The sequence below is a fragment of the Chaetura pelagica genome, unplaced genomic scaffold (assembly GCF_000747805.2).
Source record: "Chaetura pelagica isolate M959 unplaced genomic scaffold, ChaPel_1.0 scaffold360, whole genome shotgun sequence".
Taxonomy (NCBI): Eukaryota; Metazoa; Chordata; class Aves; order Apodiformes; family Apodidae; genus Chaetura; species Chaetura pelagica.
In genome coordinates, this window is record NW_009951950.1 from 399327 (window position 1) to 421031 (window position 21705).

General features: G+C 39.3%; 1 protein-coding gene across 1 annotated transcript; it reads left to right on the forward strand.

Moving 5' to 3' along the window:
- Window position 1: 1 nt before the first annotated feature.
- Window positions 2-16474, forward strand: DDX3X (DEAD (Asp-Glu-Ala-Asp) box helicase 3, X-linked). Its single transcript, XM_009998065.1, has 17 exons — window positions 2-76; window positions 1181-1238; window positions 2245-2295; window positions 6884-7007; window positions 8192-8335; window positions 8419-8518; window positions 9061-9196; window positions 9602-9687; window positions 10309-10407; window positions 10482-10642; window positions 10836-10980; window positions 11089-11233; window positions 11539-11720; window positions 11811-11928; window positions 12368-12524; window positions 13467-13591; window positions 13944-16474. Exons 1-17 carry the CDS (start codon window positions 2-4, stop codon window positions 14024-14026), a joined length of 1989 nt encoding a protein of 662 aa, XP_009996367.1. The 3' UTR covers window positions 14027-16474.
- Window positions 16475-21705: the final 5231 nt, after the last annotated feature.

Below are 21705 nucleotides of genomic sequence, written 5' to 3' on the forward strand. Positions count from 1 at the left end.
GATGGCGCCCTGGCAGGGCTACCCCCGCGGCGGAGCCGGTCGTGGCCCAGTGCGAGGAGACTTGCACATCGCTTCGGTTGAATGCTCCTGGACAGCCGCTTCTGCCTCTTCAGAGAGTCTTTGTTTACTGCTCAGATGAGAATCATTCTTTGGCCTCGTATTGATGCTTGGATCAACTAGAGATCCTCTTTTAAGTAGTAGCTTCGAAGAGGATGTGAACGAGGCTGCCATGTCAGATTTTTCAGGAATCTGCGTGGTCTTTTAAGTAGCAGCGCAGAGAGCTGAACATCTAGGACAGTACATCGGGATCTTTGCTTTTAATTGGTTCAGGTCATACCGCAAGACACTTCTGTGCATTTGGTCTTGCCTAGAACTCAATTGTACTTAAACATGATTTATTATTCCCAGAAAAGTTTCTAATCTTGCTGTGCAGGCCGAGAATTGATGAGATATGGGGTTTAAGCTTTTTTTAGGCAGATGCACTGCCTTCTGCTTTTGTAATGGTGTTTGACCTAAAACATTTGGGTTATACTAAAGCCTGAGCTGAAATACTTTTTTTGTATACTTTGCTGGGCACTGAAGGCTGTAAATGCAGTTTCAGAAAAGAAAACAAAAAATTGAATTGGCTGAAGTGTAATGGTAAGAACTTGCCTGATATTACGTCAGTAGCTACTGCAAACATGATGACTGTAATGTCTCAATAGTGTTAATGAAGTGTAAAGAAATACCTGAGTCTCTGCAAGTGAAATGCACAACTGAATTGGTATTAGGCTGTAGTCTCCGTAGACCTAAAAAAAAAGAATAAAAACAATTGCTATTATCTCAATCAGAATGTATTTGAGTAGACTGAAATACTGTTTTAAAACGCTGTTTGGCTTCATATAGTGTGTGATGCCGAACTCTGTGGTATTTAATTTTGTGCATTTTCTGGCCTTGCTGCCTGGGTGGTGCATGTTTATTGGTGGATTTCAAGGTTCTTGAAGATGGTATAGCCTTGAGTACTAATTAAGTTTTTGGTCCTTCTCTCTCACAGAGATGTAACTGATGCTAGTTTCTTTGCTGCAGTGCCTTGTTGGGACACTGCTTGCTCTCGATAAACAAGAGGACTTTTTGTTTCTTAGCATTAAGTTCATGTTGATACTTGTTGATAATATGTTGATACTTGTTTTATTTTTTCTAGTTTTCTGGTCTAGACTTGAATTCCTCAGACTCTCAGAGTGAAGGAAGCTCTTCAAGCAGTAAGTATACATGCAAGTTCTCAAGCTTACATGGCTTTATATATAAGGGTTCTGTAGCTGTGAAGAGTAGTTTCTGAAGCAGAGATTCAGAAGCTGATGAGGGGATTAAAGAGACGGCTAGTTACACCTACTTTGAAAATGCTGTATACTCAAGGTAGGACCACTTAATTTAGCAAGCATATGGCATGTGTAAATATCTTAAATACTTAATGAACTTGAGGTAACTTAGTGTTCCAGTTTTGTCCCAGATTTTCTGTTGCCTCGAATCAAGCAGCCGAGGCTGATGATCTGTCTTTTCAAAACATCTATTCAGATCTAGAATGTTTGAAGGTAAAATTTTAGTAGTTAACTAGTTATTTGAGTAGAACTGCATTCTCTGAAATGAAGTGCTTAAGTACGTTAAGAGAGGGGAATCTTCCAGGAATTCACATTCAGCTTGTGCCTAGTACATTCTGATTAATGTTGCTTAGCAGACAGATGCCTCTGGATTGCAAATGAAGAATGCTATTGAGAGGCAATTACATGTGGCTTTCTAGTTTGATCTGAGTTGGACTGATAGGGATGGCTGAATTGGGGAAGGAAAAATACTGGTAGTAATAATACTGTGAGTGCCAGTGCTTGAATGACAGTGAAAATCTTAAGCTGCTTAAATATTTGGCACCAGAGTAAGCCTTAATGAGTTCTAGGAAGAGAGGCTTTCATCACAGACACTGTAACATCCATACAGGGCAAGTAAAAATTGGTCAAAGAAATGACAGCATGTTTGTGTTTCAAAATAAAAGGCAGCTGCCTAAATGAGTATGCAAGAACTTGATCTTCACTCTCTTGGTCCTCTGGGAAGTATATTAAGTGCTGTATTAAAAGACTCTTGCTTGAGGATGCTGAGAGGCCTCACAACTTGTGAGGTAGACAACTGTTTTTTAACCAAAAGTGGTTGTTAGAAAGGCTAGTGTCTCAAGGACCTGATGCTGCAGTCTTGTAATGCTACCTTTCTTTTGTCCTTTAGAAGGCCGATACATTCCTCCTCACTTGCGGAACAGGGAAGCTGCAAAACAGGGTATGTATCAGAAATAGAAAGGCAACACTTGTAACTGGTTCATGGCCTACTTCTGAATCTCTAGGAACAGCCTGTTAAAGGCTTTGACAGTACTGTTAAAGGTGATTATACAGTCTGCTTGACTGTTCTGTGCAAAACACTGCTACTTAATCTGCTTTTAGTGTGCTATTCTGGGTTCCTTTACGAGGCTAAATTTTAACCAAGTCAAAATATCTTCTGTATCTCCTCAAACAATTAACTGTGACTGAAGCAAGTTGGAGTCTCCCAACATGGCTAACTCTGTAAATCTTGAGAATCAATTTTAATGGATTTTGTGAGTACCAGTTCTTTCTGCTAGTGACTGATGTGGAACACGTCGTTGTTTAATATGAACAAATAACTTAGTTTCACTTAGTAAATGGATGTTTTACACAGCTTGCCCTTAATATAGCATGAGAGACAAAACAGCTTTTCCCCTTTTTTAGCTTCTTGCAGTTTTTATGGAAGTCCACAAGAGTATCTGCAGAAGGAGATGCATGCAATGTGAAATACATGACTAATGTTTATATGTTAATACAGGGAGGTTTGTGCTGAGAAATGGCCTTAAATCTTGCACTTGATTTTCTAACCAAAGCATGATGAAGAAAAAGTTTGTGGAGGTCTTCAGTGAAGTAAATAGTGTCCTTTACTTCTAAGACACAAAGATAGTAGATAATGGCAGCATGAGTTACTTAACATGACTCATGGCTTGTGTAGAAAAAAGAAAAACATTTCCTCTGAACACCTACTGAAATACTAGAATGGAGGAGCTAAGCCACTTTCTGCTATGCTGCAACTTAAGCAAGACTTCTATCTCATGTTTCTAAAGCAGTGGATATGCACAGTTTCTCTTTTCAATACTCCAAGAAGTTTCTTTCATTAGGAGTGGGGATGAGAATATTGAAGTATATGCTGATATATTTCAGTTATTCTGGAGCTGTGCAATTTTAATTTTTACTAGATGAGAGATGCTCTGCTCCAGTTTTATGCCATTTGAAGGAAGAGATCACTTTGGTTTTGTTTTTTTTGTCTTGCCTTTGCACGTGTCCAAGCTGGGGAGTGGTTTTCCTTTTTTTTTTTTACCTAAAAGAAGCATGGTCTAAGGAACAAAATTACAGCTTGTTATAAGAGCTGAATGTTTTGGGGACAGTAGAGGGTCTGGTTGGCAGCTCAGTGCTGTTGGAAGTTCACATCACATTAACCTCAGATGTGAGCTGTCTTTCAAGAAATGTACTAGGTAACCCTGAGGAATATGCAAGTTTCTCAAAAGCAGGAGACAATTTAAAGGTGCCTTGTAAACATCTGCTACAGATAGATTTCCTTTTCCTATGTGGTAGTTTTTGCCAATCTCCAATTTAATCTTTGGGCATATTGGATGTGGAGGGGTACTTTAGTCTTAACCTTGAGTTTGTATTGTGACCCACTATGTGTATGTGGTTTATCTGGAGGCTTCAAGCTCCATCTTGCAAAAAGGTGAACAGGTCATGAAACTTGGGTTTTACACATGGCTTGTTCAATTAATAGAACATAGGCTGCCAACTCTCCTTGGAAACTTATTTAAATCTATTTGAGTACTGTATCGTGATTCCCTGTGTCATGGTGAATGATGGTTAAATGGAAAAGCTATGATTCTAGTTCAGGCCCTCTACTGAGGAGGAAAGTGGGGTAGCATCAGTAGAGTGATGTAAAGCTGAGCTGTTTTATGGGATGATTCAAATGATGTCATGCTATTGTAATCTTCATAAAAGTAATGTTTGCTTCTGTTATTTACAACTACAGTAGCAATTGCTCTTTGTCTTGGCTGCTCCTTGGAATCTTTCAAGGTGTAGACATAAGAAGCAACAGGAAAAAAAGACCTTGGATAATAGTAGTATTTGACCACTTAGCTGAAGTCTTGATGCAGCTATAAAGTGTAGTAACACAATACATTTCTTTATTGATGTAAAAATTAGTTAAACGACTTGGTAGAACTGTTTTTCAGTAATCCAGTAGAATTGTTTTGCTTGCATACTGTGACTTTGTGGACTTTAGTTGAGTATGTTAATAAACTATTACTGCATTCAGAAACTTGGAAAAAGTGAAAAATAGTTTCTCCTGTATGGTGTTCAGATACACATGCTCTAGAAACAAATAGTGTGTGGTTTCTAGCTTGGGGTTCTCACTTTCTTCTGCAGCTGATGACAGTATACTAATTCACAGACACTTAAAAGTTGTGCAATAGGCTTCCTCACAGCTAATTAAGAAATTAAGGTAGTGGACGTAAAAAATAGCTGTTCTTTGTATTCATTAAGAAGCTGAGCGTCTCTGCGATTTCAGTAGGTACTGATGGGAAGCATGCTAAGGGATGCAGATGTTAAATTTACCTTAAAGTTTGTTTCCAACCTAAAAGATTATGTAATTCTATTTTTACTATGTTTAAAAAAGCTGATAAATGCAGTTGCATGTGGCGGTTCTTCAACTAAGCTCACTGAATGCTAATTAAAATGCAGATTGAGGAGAAGCATTGACAATTCTTCCACTCTGCATAGATGCAGTAACTGCAAAATTGCTCTGAAAATTCATTAACTTGGTGAACCCCACACCTAATCCCTTTGTTAAGAAATGTGTGCTGGACGGAATATGTAGGGTTTTTTTACAATAAAAAAAAAATAAAAATACCTTAATGTTATAAAGAATTTCCCAATAGATCCTGCATCATCTTGTGATTATTCTCTTCGCTTCTAGAGAACTCAATCTGTGGTCTCTTATGGTTTGTCTCAGTGCCTTTGTTTTTGCTTTTAATTTGCCATGTGTTCTAAATAAAGATGTCTTCGGCTCAGAATTAACTTGTATGGCTTGGATCTGTGTTGCTCATCCACAAGTTAAAACCAAACCAGGAATACCAAACAAAGTGGAATTAATGGCCATGTGAAATAGTGTGTGTATATATCTGTATGCGTAGATGTATCTGTTGAGAACTTGGTTTAGAAGTTGCTGCACAACCTTAAGGAAAAATATGGCAAGCTACCAGCTTCAGAAACTAGTGTAGTAACAAGCTAGATTTACTTTTTATGCTAGTTTGAGTACAGAATTTCAGCTCTCTCTGCAACTTTTCATACTTGGTAGAAGATGGAATGTAGTAAGGGGTCTACCTAGTTTTTTCATTAGTAAGAAACTTGCACTGTATCTTCCTCAAGATTGCTTAATCATTACCACTGCAGTTAGATCTCTTGACAGAATGACACACCCCAGTAGTTTTAGTGTGATTTGAAAGTTACTCATACTAAAATCTGGATTTAAATGCTTTCAGAGCAAGCTACAAATAACTTCCTCATGCGTTAATGAAGTGGTTATGGTATTCCTGATCTTCTGTCGGCAGTCTGTGTGAAGTTAATTTATCTTTAATTCTTAAAGTTGCTCTTTAAAGGAATTCGAAGGTCTAGAAGCACTTCATGATTTTGGGTGTTGATGAGCTTAATGCATGATTATTTTTGCTGTCTGCTTCAGCTAGTCAGACCATAGAGTTCTTGTTACCACTCTGGATTATAAAGGTCCCTTGTGACTACCACTTATCTGGGTTCTGGACAGTAGGATGTTTTACTTTAAAGTGTGTGTGGGGATGGGAATGACTCTCAAGAGAGCATCTTAACAAGGTAGGACCTAGAATAACCCCTCTTATTGGAGTAATTTTGTTTTTCGGTTCTTGTTTTTCAGTCTGGTTTATAGGTCTTGACTGGTTTTGTGATTTGGAGCTGGCAAAAACATGCTCATTAATAGGAGCAAAAATATTTGTTTACTTGTTTAATTATTTTACCACCTCTGTGCCAGAATCCTAGTTGGGTTGTATTTTCAAACTTGGGGAGATTGGAATTCTGAATCAAAACCTTTTAAGTTCTTAGTCTAGCACCAAATCAGTGTAGTACCAAACCACTGTTCAATGTGTTACATTCCTGCCTGTCTCCTAAGAACTGGTAACTGAATAAAAAGGCTTTTTACTCATGTTGGCAAGCTAATGGACTTTCTGTTCTACTTTGTCTTCTTTCTTCTGAGTTAACATGTTCAAGTAGACATCCTCATCTTTATTTCTGCTTGATGCTGTTAATTTGTCTCACTCTGTGGATCAGATTGCTTTGTGTACTTTCAGTGTGACAAAACATTTTGACTTCCATATGAATGTCTAGTGCATGGGCTAATGCCTTTTGCTGAACTCCGCCAGAGGCCTCGTTAAGAGTTACAGAAATATAATCTATCAAGTATTTGTGTTGGAATTTGAGAGATAATGTGAACTGGGCTTGGCAAGACTTTGGTCTTACTGTTTCTTTTGGTACCTGTCTTCCCAGCGTAAGCAGTGAAAATACTGGCACTAAGGCAAGTGCAGTGTTATAAAAAGTATTACGCCTTGTACATGAATGGAGCAGTTTTAGTAAGTTTTGACAGGCCATGAGAAATGTTTTGTCCTATTTGAATAAAGCTGTACATCTGCCATTCTTGAAGGAATGCCTGCCTTAAAGACTTAATAGACAGACCTTAAGTTATTTCTTGTAAAAGCCTGCACCATGTAACATATGGCTAAAATACCTTTCTTTACTAGGTTTTGATAGTGGTGGCTGGAGCTCTAGCAGAGACAAGGATGCATACAGCAGCTTTGGTGCACGGTCTGATCGTGGAGCAAAATCAAGCTTCTTTGACCGTGGAAATGGATCAAGAGGAGGAAGGCAAGTACTAATTTCTCTGGGTGGTGCATACAAACTCTGTCTCAGTTCTAGTAGTGCACCAGTAATCTTGAAGTTAGAATTAAGAGTTCTGGGTGTGAACAACAGGATAAGGTAGGAGGAATCTGGGAGGGCAGGAGAGAGTGTGAGAGAACCTTGTTTTAAAGCTACACAAGTTCAAGGATGGAAGACTTGCATGTGTTGAAAACAGTTCTGTGGTCCACCACCAGCCGCTCACTGCAGCTATTATGACTTGCTGGCTTAACCGTTTCATCTGAAAAAGTGCTAGATGGGTGGCTACTTGCAGAAAAATCATGAAGAGCTGTTGGGAGCACGTAAAATACATCAAAATTGCTTTTTTAATTTCTTTTTTTTTATTTCCCTTGTTTAAGAAGTGTAGTTAATAAAGCTGGGTGAGACTCTTGCAGGTTCTCTACCTTACTTGATCAGTCTTACACACATCATGCGTTGTATGCACAAGTGTGGTGAGAGTGACCTTAACCGACTAGTAAAGCTGACGCTAGTCCTGTATCAAGGCTTTTCTCAAACATGATTTACCAGACCAAAAACTAAACAGTCGAGGTAAGGACTTTTTTCCACCTTCTTTCTGAGTCAGTAATCCAGGTGAGCTCCCTCTCTATAAAAATATGACGTAATTGAGGTACTTATTTTGGTCACATGTGTGGTGGGGGAATAGAGGGACAAATTACAGCACTTGAGGGTTTTGTCTGGATGTGAGAGACCTATGTAAGCTGAGGTGAAGAGAAAGGGGTGAGTACCAAGCCATGTCTCCTAAGAGACTTAAGCAGAGCTTCCTATGAAAAAGGTAATGACCAAGCAACTTGGCAGTTGCTTGACCAAGCTCTACTGGCAGATGACTGTTTCCTTTTGTTATGCTTAACCAAATATGCAGTGTTCAATGTGTTAAGCTAAACTGAGCTTGTGAAATCATTATGAAGTCTCCTTTCTATAGCAGAATAACATGACCTAGTCTGATAACTGGGACTAAAATAATTTCAGTTTCTAGGTCAAGAAGCAAGTACAGATAAACTGGTGACTTTGAGTTGTTCTACAGTTGTGTATGTAACACACTGCGCATACACTGCTAGGCTGTTACAGCTTTACTTGCATGTCTAAAAATCCTTTTGGCCAGCAATGGTGACCTAATATATTCTTGCTGTATTTAGATATGAAGAGCGTGGAAGAGGTGGTGACTATGATAGGGGTGGCTTTGGTAGATTTGACCGTGGAGGTGGGAATAGCCGCTGGTCTGATAAATCAGATGAAGATGACTGGTCAAAGCCTCTTCCCCCAAGTGAACGCCTGGAACAGTAAGTAATGGAATGATGTAAATTCATACAACATGGTCAGTTGATGTGTCTAGCAAGTAAAATACTTTTTCTTCTGTTTATAGAGAGCTTTTCTCAGGAAGCAACACAGGCATTAACTTTGAGAAATATGATGACATTCCTGTTGAAGCAACAGGCAGTAACTGTCCTCCACATATTGAAAGTGTAAGTTCTTTTAAAATCTGTTTAGCGTATGTGTCCGATAGTAACTGTTTTGCACATGGAACTTGATGTCATGCTGCCTTAAGGAAAGGAAACGCTGCCTTGCAGTGGAGGGTTGCACATGATGAACTAAGACATGGAAGACATGGTCTTCAGTTAACACTTTTAGCTCACTTTTAAGTATGTGACTTGTCTTGAAACAGTATACATCTGACAAAGTGGAAGTGCGTGAAAGTGCTTGGAGGTGCTGGTTTGCTGGAGTAGCTACTTAGGCATAGGCTTTGTGTTGTGCCAAGCATAGTGTGCTGGCACAGTCTGCACTTGAGGCTTGGCTGGCTTTTCATGAATTGTTTGTGTGGCTGGACTGAGTAGATACCAGACTCTGGGTAACTAGCTCCTGAGCATTTGTAAACTTAATAGGCAGGTTCTATAGGAAGAGATTAAAGAAAAGCTACTTTACAAATGACTTCTTAGACTAAATGATGTATTTTATGGTGGCTGAAGGGGAAGGATCTCTCTCTTACTCATTTAAAATATCTTTACAGTTCAGTGATGTTGACATGGGAGAAATTATTATGGGAAACATTGAGCTCACACGCTATACTCGTCCTACTCCAGTCCAGAAACATGCAATACCTATTATTAAAGAAAAGAGAGACTTGATGGCCTGTGCTCAGACAGGTAAGTTAGTAACACTTAGTTTCTCAATAGGAATAGGGTCTTGTATTGCTCAACCTGCAGGTAAGAGGTCCTAAAGGTAATAAAACTTCAGAGTATACTGAAATACCTGCAGCGTGGGGAAGTAAGAGTCTGTAGCTGTAGAGTCTTTCTACTGCTTTAGAAGTGGCTTGACTGAATTTTCTATATCTTGAGAGAAATGGCAGGAGTTTTGTGGTGCTGCGTTGTAAGTCTTTAGTGGGTTTAATTCTTTACTGCCTAAGGAGTGTACTGCAGTAGCATAGGTAGTATCCCTATACCTGTGCAGATGTTACTGGGAATATGCTAGTAATATAGGATTAGTGCTGTGGTTGACAGTACAGTAGCTTTGAAAACTACTATTAATGATATTGAATTATGTCCTTCTAGGGTCTGGGAAAACGGCTGCATTTCTTCTACCAATATTGAGCCAGATATATGCAGATGGCCCTGGTGATGCCTTGAGAGCTATGAGGGCAAGTATTTAAATACCAGTTCCTGGAAAATTGTGACCAATGTGTGGCTTTTCCCTGTCTGCTGATTTCTGCTACTAAACACAGTAGCTGGGCTTAAATGTAATAATTATCTTTGGTATCATAGGCAAGTCTCTTCTAGAAGGCTTCAGCTATTTCACTTGAAAAATACAGGCTGGAACATTTTTGTCCTACCTAAAGGATTGATATATGTGACTGTCTAGAGAAGAGATGGTTTGAGTGTTGTGTTTTTATTTTTTATATAAGCTTTAAAGATGCTTCTCTTGCTACAGAAAGCTACTTAAGTCATGTATGTCTATGTTGTAGTGACTTTGCTTAAGTTAAAAATGCTGTTAAGTGCTGTGTAAGTTAAAAATGACAGTGCAGGTTGTAGAGACCAAGCTTGTGCAGCTGTGTTGCTTTTAATATGTTACCAACAGCTGAGTCTCAAGTACTGTAGTAGGGCAGTTTTGTAGATACAGTCCTTCAAACAAATTGGCTCTCAGCTGTGCTTTCTCTTGTTAAAGACAAATTTGGTGCCTTGTCTTCAATACTACCTATAGTAGCTGCTTTAATTCCTCTTGTATCTGGGGTACTCATTCCAAGTAATTTTTTTTTCTTCAGGAGAACGGAAGGTATGGGCGCCGTAAGCAATACCCAATCTCACTGGTCTTGGCTCCCACTAGAGAACTGGCTGTGCAGATCTATGAGGAAGCCAGAAAGGTATATCTGAGAGTTTGCATTACAAAATAGCTTAGATATGGTTATTCTTTGAGCTAATTTACTTTGTTTTATAGTTTGCATACCGTTCCAGAGTTCGTCCCTGTGTTGTATATGGTGGTGCAGACATTGGTCAGCAGATACGTGACTTAGAACGTGGATGTCACTTGCTTGTAGCAACTCCAGGTCGACTGGTTGATATGATGGAGAGGGGAAAGATTGGATTGGATTTCTGCAAGTAAGTGAAGTGTTCTTGTCCATATGTTGATGGCTTCACAAATAGAATCTTATGTTTTAGAGTGAGATCTAGAGTTAACACGAAGTTCTGGCTTTCAAACTGTAAACAACTAGTTGAGAACTTGTAAGCTGTAACCCAGCACAGACACCAGACTAAAGAAGAAAAAGCTCTGAAGATTTTTATTACTCCTTAGGTACCTGGTGCTTGATGAAGCTGACAGAATGCTTGATATGGGCTTTGAACCTCAAATCCGTAGAATTGTTGAACAAGATACTATGCCACCAAAAGGAGTTCGTCATACCATGATGTTCAGTGCTACTTTCCCCAAGGAAATTCAGGTACTTTTTAGCAAAGTTCAATTATTTAACAGTTCAGAGGTCTAGACTGCATCTGTGGAAGAGTTTAAAAAAATACTGATTTTTCTTGCCCCCCTTTTTCTTTTTCAGATGCTTGCTCGTGACTTCCTTGATGAATATATCTTTCTGGCTGTTGGCAGAGTAGGTTCCACATCTGAGAATATCACACAGAAAGTAGTATGGGTGGAAGAGTCAGACAAAAGATCATTTCTGCTTGACCTCCTAAATGCCACAGGTAAAGGCCACTTTGAGATAAGCAAATAAGGCAAAATTCAGATTAGGCAAATCTAGTAATTCCAGTAATAAGAACTTCTTTTTATCACGTGAACAGAAAGATATTTCCTTCATGTGCCGTGAATGTGTTCTACTGACTAAATGTCAGTTTTTAAGTTCTGGTAATACATAATAGGGAAGACAGTCTCCAGTGTCTTCAGTTTAGAATAAACAAAACCAGAGAACTGAAACTGCCTTTTACTAGTTGTTGGGGCAAAGTATTTGTATAAAGCTTTCTCTGCTAACTTATGCTTTAATTATTGTTAGGCAAGGATTCTTTGACTCTGGTGTTCGTTGAAACTAAAAAGGGTGCAGATGCTCTTGAGGACTTCTTGTACCATGAAGGATATGCCTGTACAAGTATACATGGAGATCGCTCTCAAAGAGACAGAGAGGAAGCACTGCACCAGTTCCGTTCAGGAAAGAGTCCAATTCTTGTTGCCACAGCAGTAAGTGAAATCTGTGACGTTTGAGCCAGTAAGTGTATTACTTGGCTTATGGAATTTTACTAAGATTTTATTTAATCCTTTAACCACTAGGTAGCTGCAAGAGGACTGGATATATCAAATGTAAAGCATGTAATAAACTTTGACTTGCCAAGTGACATTGAAGAATATGTGCATCGTATTGGTCGTACAGGCCGAGTGGGAAACCTTGGTAAGTATAATCTAGGATTGTTATAGACAGCACTTCATGCCCAAGTGGATATATGTAGTAGTATTTACTAAGTAGCAAACTGCAACTAAGTACGGAAGCCCGTGCTGCCTTCTGTAACCAGAAGCTCATCAGAACTTGTCTAGCCAGGTGGAAAGTAACCAATTCCATTAGCTAGTGCTTTTATTGCTATTAAGCTTTGGTACCACAAGTAAGCTTGGTATCTTCTGTATCTGTCAGTAAACAATCAGGGCTTTGTGACTAGCTGTAGTGGAATAATGGTCTTAAATGACTTCTCTTCAGGTAATTCTAGTGTTTCTCAAGTTCAGCTATAACAAATCTGATAGTTGTACTTGTCACAGCTGTAAGTCAAGTGTGGAATGGGTATAAGTGCTGTAGTGCAATTTTTTTGTGTGAGGCTAAAACTGAGTGTTTACTTCAGGTCTTGCCACCTCATTCTTCAATGAGAGGAACATAAATATTACAAAGGACTTGCTTGATCTTCTTGTTGAGGCTAAGCAAGAAGTACCATCTTGGCTGGAAAACATGGCTTATGAACAGCATCACAAAGGAGGTGGCAGCCGTGGGCGATCTAAGAGGTAATGGCCACAACTTGGAATAAAAGAATGTTTAATCCATTGTGTGAGGTAGTTCCATGAGTTCAGTCTAAAAATACAATTAAAAAGTCAAACCAGTGCATTTTAAACTGAGTTTGGTGCATCAGAAAATGACAGTTTAATAGTTGGTTTAGTTCTACCTTACCCTATGGCTGATAACCTGTAAGACTTTTCTCCTCTTAAGTGGACAACTAAATACAGTTGAAGTAAAAACATCTAGCAAAAATGGCTTTAGAATTCTGAAGCCACTTGAGAAGAACACTTAATAAAAATACATAACCTGCATGTGCTAGAGTTTTACCTTAGGCAGCTATTTTGATGCCTAGGGGAATGTAACAAGTAAAAACAGGAAAGGTATAGACTGCAGGGACGAGGCTACTTGTAAAATAGCTTTGCTGTGGAAACCTAAAATGCTTTAAAGTTTGGCAATTCAAAGCTATGTTTAATGGCTTAAAGAGATGGGAGGAGGAACAGCCCTTTCTCTTCATGTAGGTTAATGTGATATGACCAGATGAATTCTAGTTATCTTTTTTCTTCAGAAACATGCTTGCAAAATGGTAATCTTTTTCCACAGTATGACAGGTGGTCATAAATGCGTAACTTAACAGTAAGATGGGTTTGGAGATTCTGTGGAGCAGAGGTTGCACTGAATCAAATCTTACCAGGACCTGAAAGTAATTCTGAGTGTAACATGGCAAGTTCAACATGACTCTGCTAGAACAGCAAGTTTTTCTTTGCTGTCTTGAATGTGCTTTTCAGATAGCATTGGGATGTTTCTGAACTGAACACAACCAGTAAAAAGTGTTGGCTGGCTGTAGTTGTAACTAGAGCTGAAGAAACTTAGTACTTTAATCTCAAGTGTCTGCAATGTTTAAAACATCACTGACTTTACTCAAGTGTTTGTTTTCTTCCTTTATACAGCAGTAGGTTCAGTGGAGGATTTGGTGCCAGAGACTATCGAACAAGTAGCGGTTCGGGCAGCAGTAGCTTTAGTAGCAGCCGATCAACCAGCAGCCGTAGTGGAGGAAGTGGCAGCAGAGGATTTGGAGGTAAGAAAAAGTGGGGAGGCAGTGCTGGCAAATACAAAACCAAATGTAAAATGCTTGCTGTGGTAAAACTTCTGGAGGTAGTGTTTTAAGTACCAGGTCAGCTGCTGCTTTTTAGGCAGGGTCTCTTGGCATCCCTCTTGGATCTAGACTAGTGCAGATTACCTGTCCTCGATGGGTTTGATGCTACCTATTTTTCCAGCATTTTAGTGTAATGTGTGCATTTGACAGTACTTCTGGGTGGGTTTCCTTTAATAGAGAGTAGACATCTTGGCTGTGCCCTGGGTTTTTTTTCTTGTGAACATGGAAGTCTTTAGCAGGTTAATTAAGCATCACTCTCTCTTGCCTTTCATAGGTGGTGGTTATGGAGGCTTCTACAACAGTGATGGATATGGAGGAAACTATAACTCGCAGGGGGTTGACTGGTGGGGCAACTGAATCTGCTTGCAGCAGATATCCTACCAAACAAGCTAATATGGAAACCACATGTAACTTAGCCAGACTATACCTTGTGTAGCTTCAAGAACTCGCAGTACATTACCAGCTGTGATTCTCCACTGAAATTTTTTTTAAGGGAGCTCAAGGTCACAAGATGGAAACAAAGGAACAAGTAGCCCTATCTTGAAGGTGGTTTTGAAGACTCTATTGCTGTAGTCAGGATTAACTCCCCTCCCACCCATCCCCACCCAGAAACTGCATTTATAATTTGTGACTGAGGATCATTTGTTTGTTAATGTACTGTGCCTTTAACTTTAGACAACTTTTATTTTGATGTCCTGTTGGCTCAGTAATGCTCAAGATATCAATTGTTTTGACAAAATAAAAATTACTGAACTTGGGCTAAAATCAAACCTTGGCACACAGGTGTGATACAACTTAAACAGGAATCACTGATTCATCCATAATATTACAAATAAAAACTTATGCGGTAGCCTGCATTAGGGCTGTTGATATTTGCAGATTTGAAAAATAAAACATCTTGAAGCATATCAATGCAATTAGTTTCTAATGTGGCAAAACTGTACTAAGTTAAAGTTCTGATTTGCTCACTCTATCCTGGATAGGTACTTAGAACCTGATAGCCTTTAATAAGCCATTCCAGTCATGATGAGATGATGTATGGATACATGCATACATTAAAAGCACTGTTTTTGAAGTTAATGCAAGTAAATACAGCAATTCCTTTTTCAATATTTAGGCAGATCATTAATGTGAGCTAGCCAAATGTGGGCAGAACATTACAGGGAATGTTTAAAGGTCTGATAACTTGAAATAGTTTTTAGGAGAATTCATCTATTTAGACTTTTTAAAAATGCCTGCCATATGAAATTGAAATGGTAGAATGGCTGACCATGGCAGTGATTGGTCCTCCCTAGGGGCCTGACTGAATTTTTGGTCTAATAACGCATGCTAGTGTTGATGTTTTTTGGTCAAGAGGGTATGAACAGGAAGAATTATGCAGCAGGCTTTATTTTAATGCAGATTCACATTACTCTGTTCAAGCTGCGTGGAGATGTTAAACTGGCTTACTGTAGACTTTGTAAAATGGCTCCAGAAGAGTAACAAAAAAGCTGAGATCACAGAGGTTGGAAATGTACATAAACTGCACAAGGTTTCAATTCTGCTATTAAAGTGCAGTTTTAGTCAGTTTTAGTTGCATAGGTTTCCATTGTATTTATAGTCTGTTTATGCTAAATCTGGCCAAAGATAAGTATTGTCCACCAGAAAAATGCCTCTGCCACTTGGAATTCTGTGCTGACTTTGTGGCCAGAGCAGTTAACAACTAATCTACAGTGGCATAGGAAAATGGCAAAAATCTCCTAAAGTGCAATAGATTTTTTCAAGTGTATTGTGCCTTGTTCTAAAACTTTTATTAAGTAGGTGCACTTGACAGTATTGAGGTCATTTGTTATGGTGCTATTTCAAGTCTAGGTTTAGGCCCTTGTACATTTTGCCCATAACTTTTTACAAAATACTTCTTTTATTGCACATTCAGAGAATTTTATATATGTCTTGTGTGCGTGTCCTTAACTTCCAATCTTATTTTGTCTCTTGGAGATTGAACGCAGCTTGTTTAAGGAGGAGGAAATAGATTCTAAAATTTATTTGGGACCATGGGAATGATAGCTGGGAAGAAAACTATTTGCACACGACAGATTTCTAGATACTTTTTGCTGCTAGTTTTGTGTAATATTTATTGAACATTTTTGACAAATATTTATTTTTGTAAGCCTAAAAGTGATTCTTTGAAAGTTTAAAGAAACTTGACCAAAAGACAGTACAAAAACACTGGCACTTGAATGTTGAATGTCACCGTATGCGTGAAATTATATATTTCGGGGTAGTGTGAGCTTTTAATGTTTAAGTCATATTAAACTCTTAAGTCAAATTAAGCAGACCCGGCATTGGCAGTGTAGCCATAACTTTCTGATAGTAAAACAAAAATTGGCAACTTAAAATTAAACATGCCAAGGTTTTGATACACTTGTCTTAAGATATTAATGAAACACTTCTAAACACTGATGTGAAGTGTCCAGATTCTCAGATGTTTGTTGCGTGAGTTTTGTTTAGTTGTGTGTTTTTTTTTTTCAGTGAATGTCTGGCACATTGCAATCCTCAAAACATGTGGTTATCTTTGTTGTATTGGCATAATCAGTGACTTGTGCATTTTAGCAAGTTTTATCAGCCAGCAATATTTTTTTCAGTTCAGATACAAGGATTCAAAACAATATGCAAGAATGGATTTAAACTTGCTGAATGTGAAAATTGAACTTCAAGTCACTGTAGGTTTAGAATTGCTTATTGTATTAGTTTAGATGCTAGCACTGCATGTGCTGTGCATATTCTTGATTTTATTAAAATAAAAAAGTTGAACTGCACAGTCTATTCATTTGTGAAGCGTCACTCTTCCGGTTTACCAGATCTGTAGCCCAGGTAGTCTTGTTCACGTCCAACTGTGGAAGCAGGTGAATCTAGTGTGGTACACATCAGCGTGATTATAAATGGCAGCTAGGCTTAGGGCTACAGCTGTAGCAGCCTTAAAATAACCTGTGCCCCATCATACTGGATACTTGTACACAAGCTTTCTAGAGAAGCTGACAAAGCAGATGTGGGAAAGATGAGACAGGATTCTTTTTTTTTTTTCTTAGGGGTACCAAGTTCAGCTGTAACATCTTAACTGAGATTTACTGAACATGTGATCAGACTTAATTTCTCAGCCATTTAGTGTTTAAGGCTTCATCTCAACAGTTGAGCCTCTGGATTTGGCAAAGGTGCCTTGTAGTAGAGTGCTTTAAATTTTATGTCTTACATGTTGATTATTGCTAGGCACCCTCATTAAAAACAAGCATGTGCAATTCTGTGGGAAAACTGCAGTGCATACTTTATTCCTGCTTCTCCAAAGAAGTTTGCTGCATTTTCCCCTCCTGCCCCCCAGTTAGGCGATGTGTACCTATACTCTGGTTTTGAGTTAGTTCAATTCCACAGTTTAGTATTTAGAAAACTATCATTAGGCTGGAATGAGATTAAATACTGGAATATCCAAGGGCATACAGTGAAAGGAATAGGTTTAGAAGTTTCCTGTCAAATTTTGAAGCTAGGCAAAAATCTAAATGAAGCATGTGATTTAGAGAGAACCTGGGTATGAAGTTCTGTGCTGAAATTACTGTAGATATGAATTGGTGAGTTGAGAGGGAAGAAAGTAATGCCTGAAAGTTCTGATCCTCAAAAGTGTGGTGCTGATGCATGGTACGGGTTGGGGAGCAGTAGAGGTGTGATGGGAGATGTGCAAATCCTGCATCTATGTTGTGTATATGAGTAAAGTAAATCCCTACTTGGTACACTGCCAGTCAGTAATGTGTATGGGCTTTGAAGAACTATGGAAAGAAGGAAATTATGCTTACCAGGATAAGATTGCTGGAGGATCTGCTTTGAGCACACTGACTGTGGACCACACTAAATTTACCTGCTTTAGGCTTGTACTAATTAACCTCATCATGCAGGGCTTTTGTGTTGTCATGCTATGTCCTTGGATGTGCAGCATGCAGTTACCTTCCAAAAGATCTAACCTGGTAGTTTAATTCCCCCCTGTATATAATGTAGCTAGAGTTGCAGAAATGCAGAACCACGGGAGAGTGAAGTGCACAGTGGAGGTGGCCCATGGCATCTGGAAGTCAAGACTTAGTCTGGAGAAAAGAAGGCTGAGGGGAGACCTAATTGCTCTCTACAACTGCCCAAAAGGAGGTTGTAGAGAGGCAAGTGCTGGGCTCTTCTCGCAAGTAACAAGTGATAGGATGAGAGGAAACAGCCTGAAGTTGTACCCGGGGAAGTTTAGGCTGGGTATTAGGAAAAATTCCTTCACAGAAAGGGTTGTCAAGCCCTGGAACACGCTGTCTGGGAAAGTGGTGTAGTCATCATCCTTGGAGTTGTTTAAGAGTTGTAGACTTGATGCTTAACAACATGGTTTAGTGGTGGACTTGACAGAGTTAGGTTAATGGTTGGACTTTATGATCTTAAAAGTCTTTTCCAACCTAAATGATTGCGTGACTTGAGGGTAAAGGTTTCTGCTCAGTTTGTTCCTGGAAAAGGCTGTTGCAGAAAATGCAGGTGTGGTGGAAGTCATTTGGCCATTGAAACCACAGGAGCACAGTCAAACAGCTTCAGGCCAGACCTGTGAGCAATGCTCTCTGGACCACAACTGTAAAGGTGGTGGAGCGGTTAGTGTAAAACAAGGGGAGCCCTGAGTACAGAGAGTTAAAATTTAAAGGAGGAAGTCTGGTACTAATGTGTGGCAGAAATGGCAGGAAAAGATGGTCTTTCATTGAGGCTGGAGGAAGCAATTCACCTCTGGTGGTTTGGGGTTGATGCTAGGCTACTGGGGAAAGTGCAGATATGAGGAGTGTTGGGACATTTGAAGGTACTGTGGTAAGAGAAGCAGATCATGTTCCCACAGAGGGGGGAGTTTGTCGTTTACGCTGGACAGCGTAATTTTTCCCATGATAAATGGACAAAGACTTGGGAATGGGTGGAGAAAAGTAATCCTGAATTCTAAAGAAAAGGGCTGTGAAATTAAACTAAAAACTATTACTGATTTGTCTTTGTGAAGCTGCCTTGTATCAGGCCTTCAAAATGTGCAGTGAAGTCAGTCCTTATGCAACACACGGTTGAGGTTATAGTAAAAGGGCTGCAGTAAAACCTATGCTTGTTTCTGGCTAGGGAGGTTACTGTGACCTCTGCAGATAAGCAGTGATCTTAAACCTCAATGTCCATTTGACTGGTGACAAGGAGTGGGAGGGATTTAGATTAATGTCCTGTTTCCATAAAGGAGGAGAGCATTTGCGTTACTAGAGGGATTTGGTCACTGTGGTGTTAGGCGGTAAGCATGAAATCAAGGCAATGATTGAGTACAGGAAGATGACTTGCTCAAGCAGGACACTGCTTTCACTGTGGCAATCAAGCTGAAGTTGCACTGCATACGCCATTAAAGCTGTGTGTCTGTAGCCTTCAGAGTTTGTGAATCCTCATCAAGTGCGATGTTCACTGTTGCTCATATTGATCAATGTGTTCATGAAAATAACTTTGTTAGTTACTACAGTCTACATCAAATTGCAAATCTTGTGTGTTAGTTCTTACTCTTTAGCGGAGAGGAGTAAAGGAGAAGTCTGTAGTTTTACTCCTGCTTTGTTGTGGGCTTTTCCTCTTTAGTGAACATGGCTAGATCTGTTGAGCTAGCACACAAGCCAACCGAAGGAGACAGTCATAACTGGATTATTTTTGAGGGGAAGAAGACTGGCAAGACTACAGAGATGGCACAGAATACTGCATGAAACTATCTTGGTCAACACTTTGTGTCAGAAAACATACCCACACAGATTTTATCTGTGGTTCTGCTGGCTTCCTAGTTGATGGCTCCATCGAATCATTTACCTTGTACATAGCATTGCTCATATGTTAGTGCTCAAAGTAAGTAGTCCCCAGAAAGTAATCTGTTTAATTATCCCCCATTCTCCTAAGTATTACTTAGAAAGCTAAAGAAAGTTGCTGATGGTTAACAAAACAGGCCTGGACCAGGGCCAAGACTAGGAAAAGTGTAAGTGGTAGCTGGGCTTTTGTCTACTCATTTATCTACCACAAGGTGGTCCTCCACTGCTACCCTTAGTTCTTGGCACTGTTTAGGGAAGATCTGGAAAGGCTGTCAGTGCTATGGATCTCTGAAGTCTTGGCTGTCCATTTAGGGTAAGGGCAGAAGGAAATACTGTTGCATATAGGCACTGCTGTCTCTGCAGAGAGTTTTTATAAGCAGTCCTGCTCTCTAAACTGTTTCTGTTCCATCAAGAATAGACTTAGTCCTGCCACTTCAGGGGAAATTTACCCTGTGCATCATAGAATCATTTTGGTTGGAAAAGGCCTTTAAAGTCATCAATTCCAACCATTAACCCAGCACACTGCCAAATCCACCACTAAACCATGTGAGATTAATGCCACATCTCTGACTTGTTAGTAAAAAAATATTGCTGCTAAAGGAATCCCATTGTTCAAATAGATGGTCAGTATATTCAGAGCACAAATTAGGCAGTGCTGAATCTGATTAATGATCTGTACAGGTTTCAGCACAGTGACAGTGCCAAATTATATTTAGTGTGATGAAAACTTTGTTCCCACTGATGTTGGACATAAACTAGACTTCTCAGGTGATCACTAAGTGGCACAGTGTAAGCACTACAGTCTCTGCAGGGAAGGCTGAAGTACAATCTGGAGTAAATTGATGGAAATGTTTTGACACTGTACATAGAGATTCAGTGCAGAAAAAACAAAGGGGTTGCTTGAAGGAAGGACTTGAGTACCAGATTTTTTTCAGTGGCTAGAGTTTATCTAATGTTCAGTTGATGATGACTCAGTGGGAAAGTAGCAGTAGTGATAAATTTGAAGAGGAAACAGAATAAAGGGTGAGGCAAAGACACAAGGCATCTGTTCCCAGCTGTGCTGCTGATCTGGGTTAACTGGGGCCAGTCATCGTGCTGCAATTGTTACTGACTTTTTTTTCATCCTGACAGTGTAAGATGTTGACTGTTTAAAGCAAGGACTGCAGTGCCCTATCCCATCTCATCTGTCATCTCACCTGGGATTTCTAGTTTTGACTTAAAACCAACAACTTCAGGTAGATACAGCTTAAAAAAAAAAAAAAATCATTGCTCAGTAAAATCATGGAACACTTCAGCATATTTCTTGGTTATTATACAGAAACAAGACAGGTGGGTAAGATTTCTGATAGCGTTCCTCAAGTAATTACTTTTGTGGTTCTTATCCAACTTCCGTTTATTTTGTTTTCTATATATTTTTTTTTTGTAAACACTTGTTTCATCTTGCGGTGAAACACGCTTTTATTGTGCTTGAGATCTCAGAGATTCATGTGATAGAAAACATTTCTTGTGAAGCAAGGGAAATAGGCACTTAAGGGTATTTAGAAATAAGGAACAGCCAGAAATTAGAAGATCAGGACTCATAATTGAAGCTGTTTGTTAAATACCTCTTGTGGGCTGAGCTTAGCGTGTAGAATCAGGTTATGGGAAGTGTTCTCTGAAGAAATGCAAAACCACTTGAAAGCTGAAGACTGGCTTATGGAAACAGTACATCATTGTTGATGCTTTCCAGCTCTCCATCTGTGTATGGGGAAGATATGTTAGGGACTCTCAGGGTGAAAAGACTATATGTACTTAGTTATGTTATTTTAAGTTTTGTGGGCCTACGAATATAATGGGATCATGTACTTGAAAGCTTGTTTGAGGTTTCTAACTATATCTGCTGGTCCAAAGGACACATCCTCACTCCTTCAACAGCCAGGGAATCTGATAATTAGGCTAATGTTAAATCACAATGTACATTACAGGCAAAATAGATTAATTCCCACAGGAACTCAAGTGCTTGCCTATTTTATGTGGATAAATTAAAATGATAGGCCCACTGCAACCGCTAGTGCTTCTGCAATACTTCTTATGACTGAGTCTCAGCATGCTGTAAGAAAGAGGTGAGGACACGGAGACAGAGCAGGTGAGTGAGAGGCTAGTGGCTGAGTTAGAATCCAGAAGCCAGCTCTCCTTCAAGAGAATGACCCTGTGTTG

Bases quoted from the DNA above. Each gene is read 5' to 3' on its own strand.
- DDX3X (XM_009998065.1), top strand. From the start codon at position 2: ATGGCGCCCTGGCAGGGCTACCCCCGCGGCGGAGCCGGTCGTGGCCCA. The intron at 1,239-2,244 runs GTAAGTATACAT...TTTGTCCTTTAG, and splicing joins TGAAGGAAGCTCTTCAAGCA to AAGGCCGATACATTCCTCCT. The intron at 11,929-12,367 runs GTAAGTATAATC...TGTTTACTTCAG, and splicing joins AGGCCGAGTGGGAAACCTTG to GTCTTGCCACCTCATTCTTC.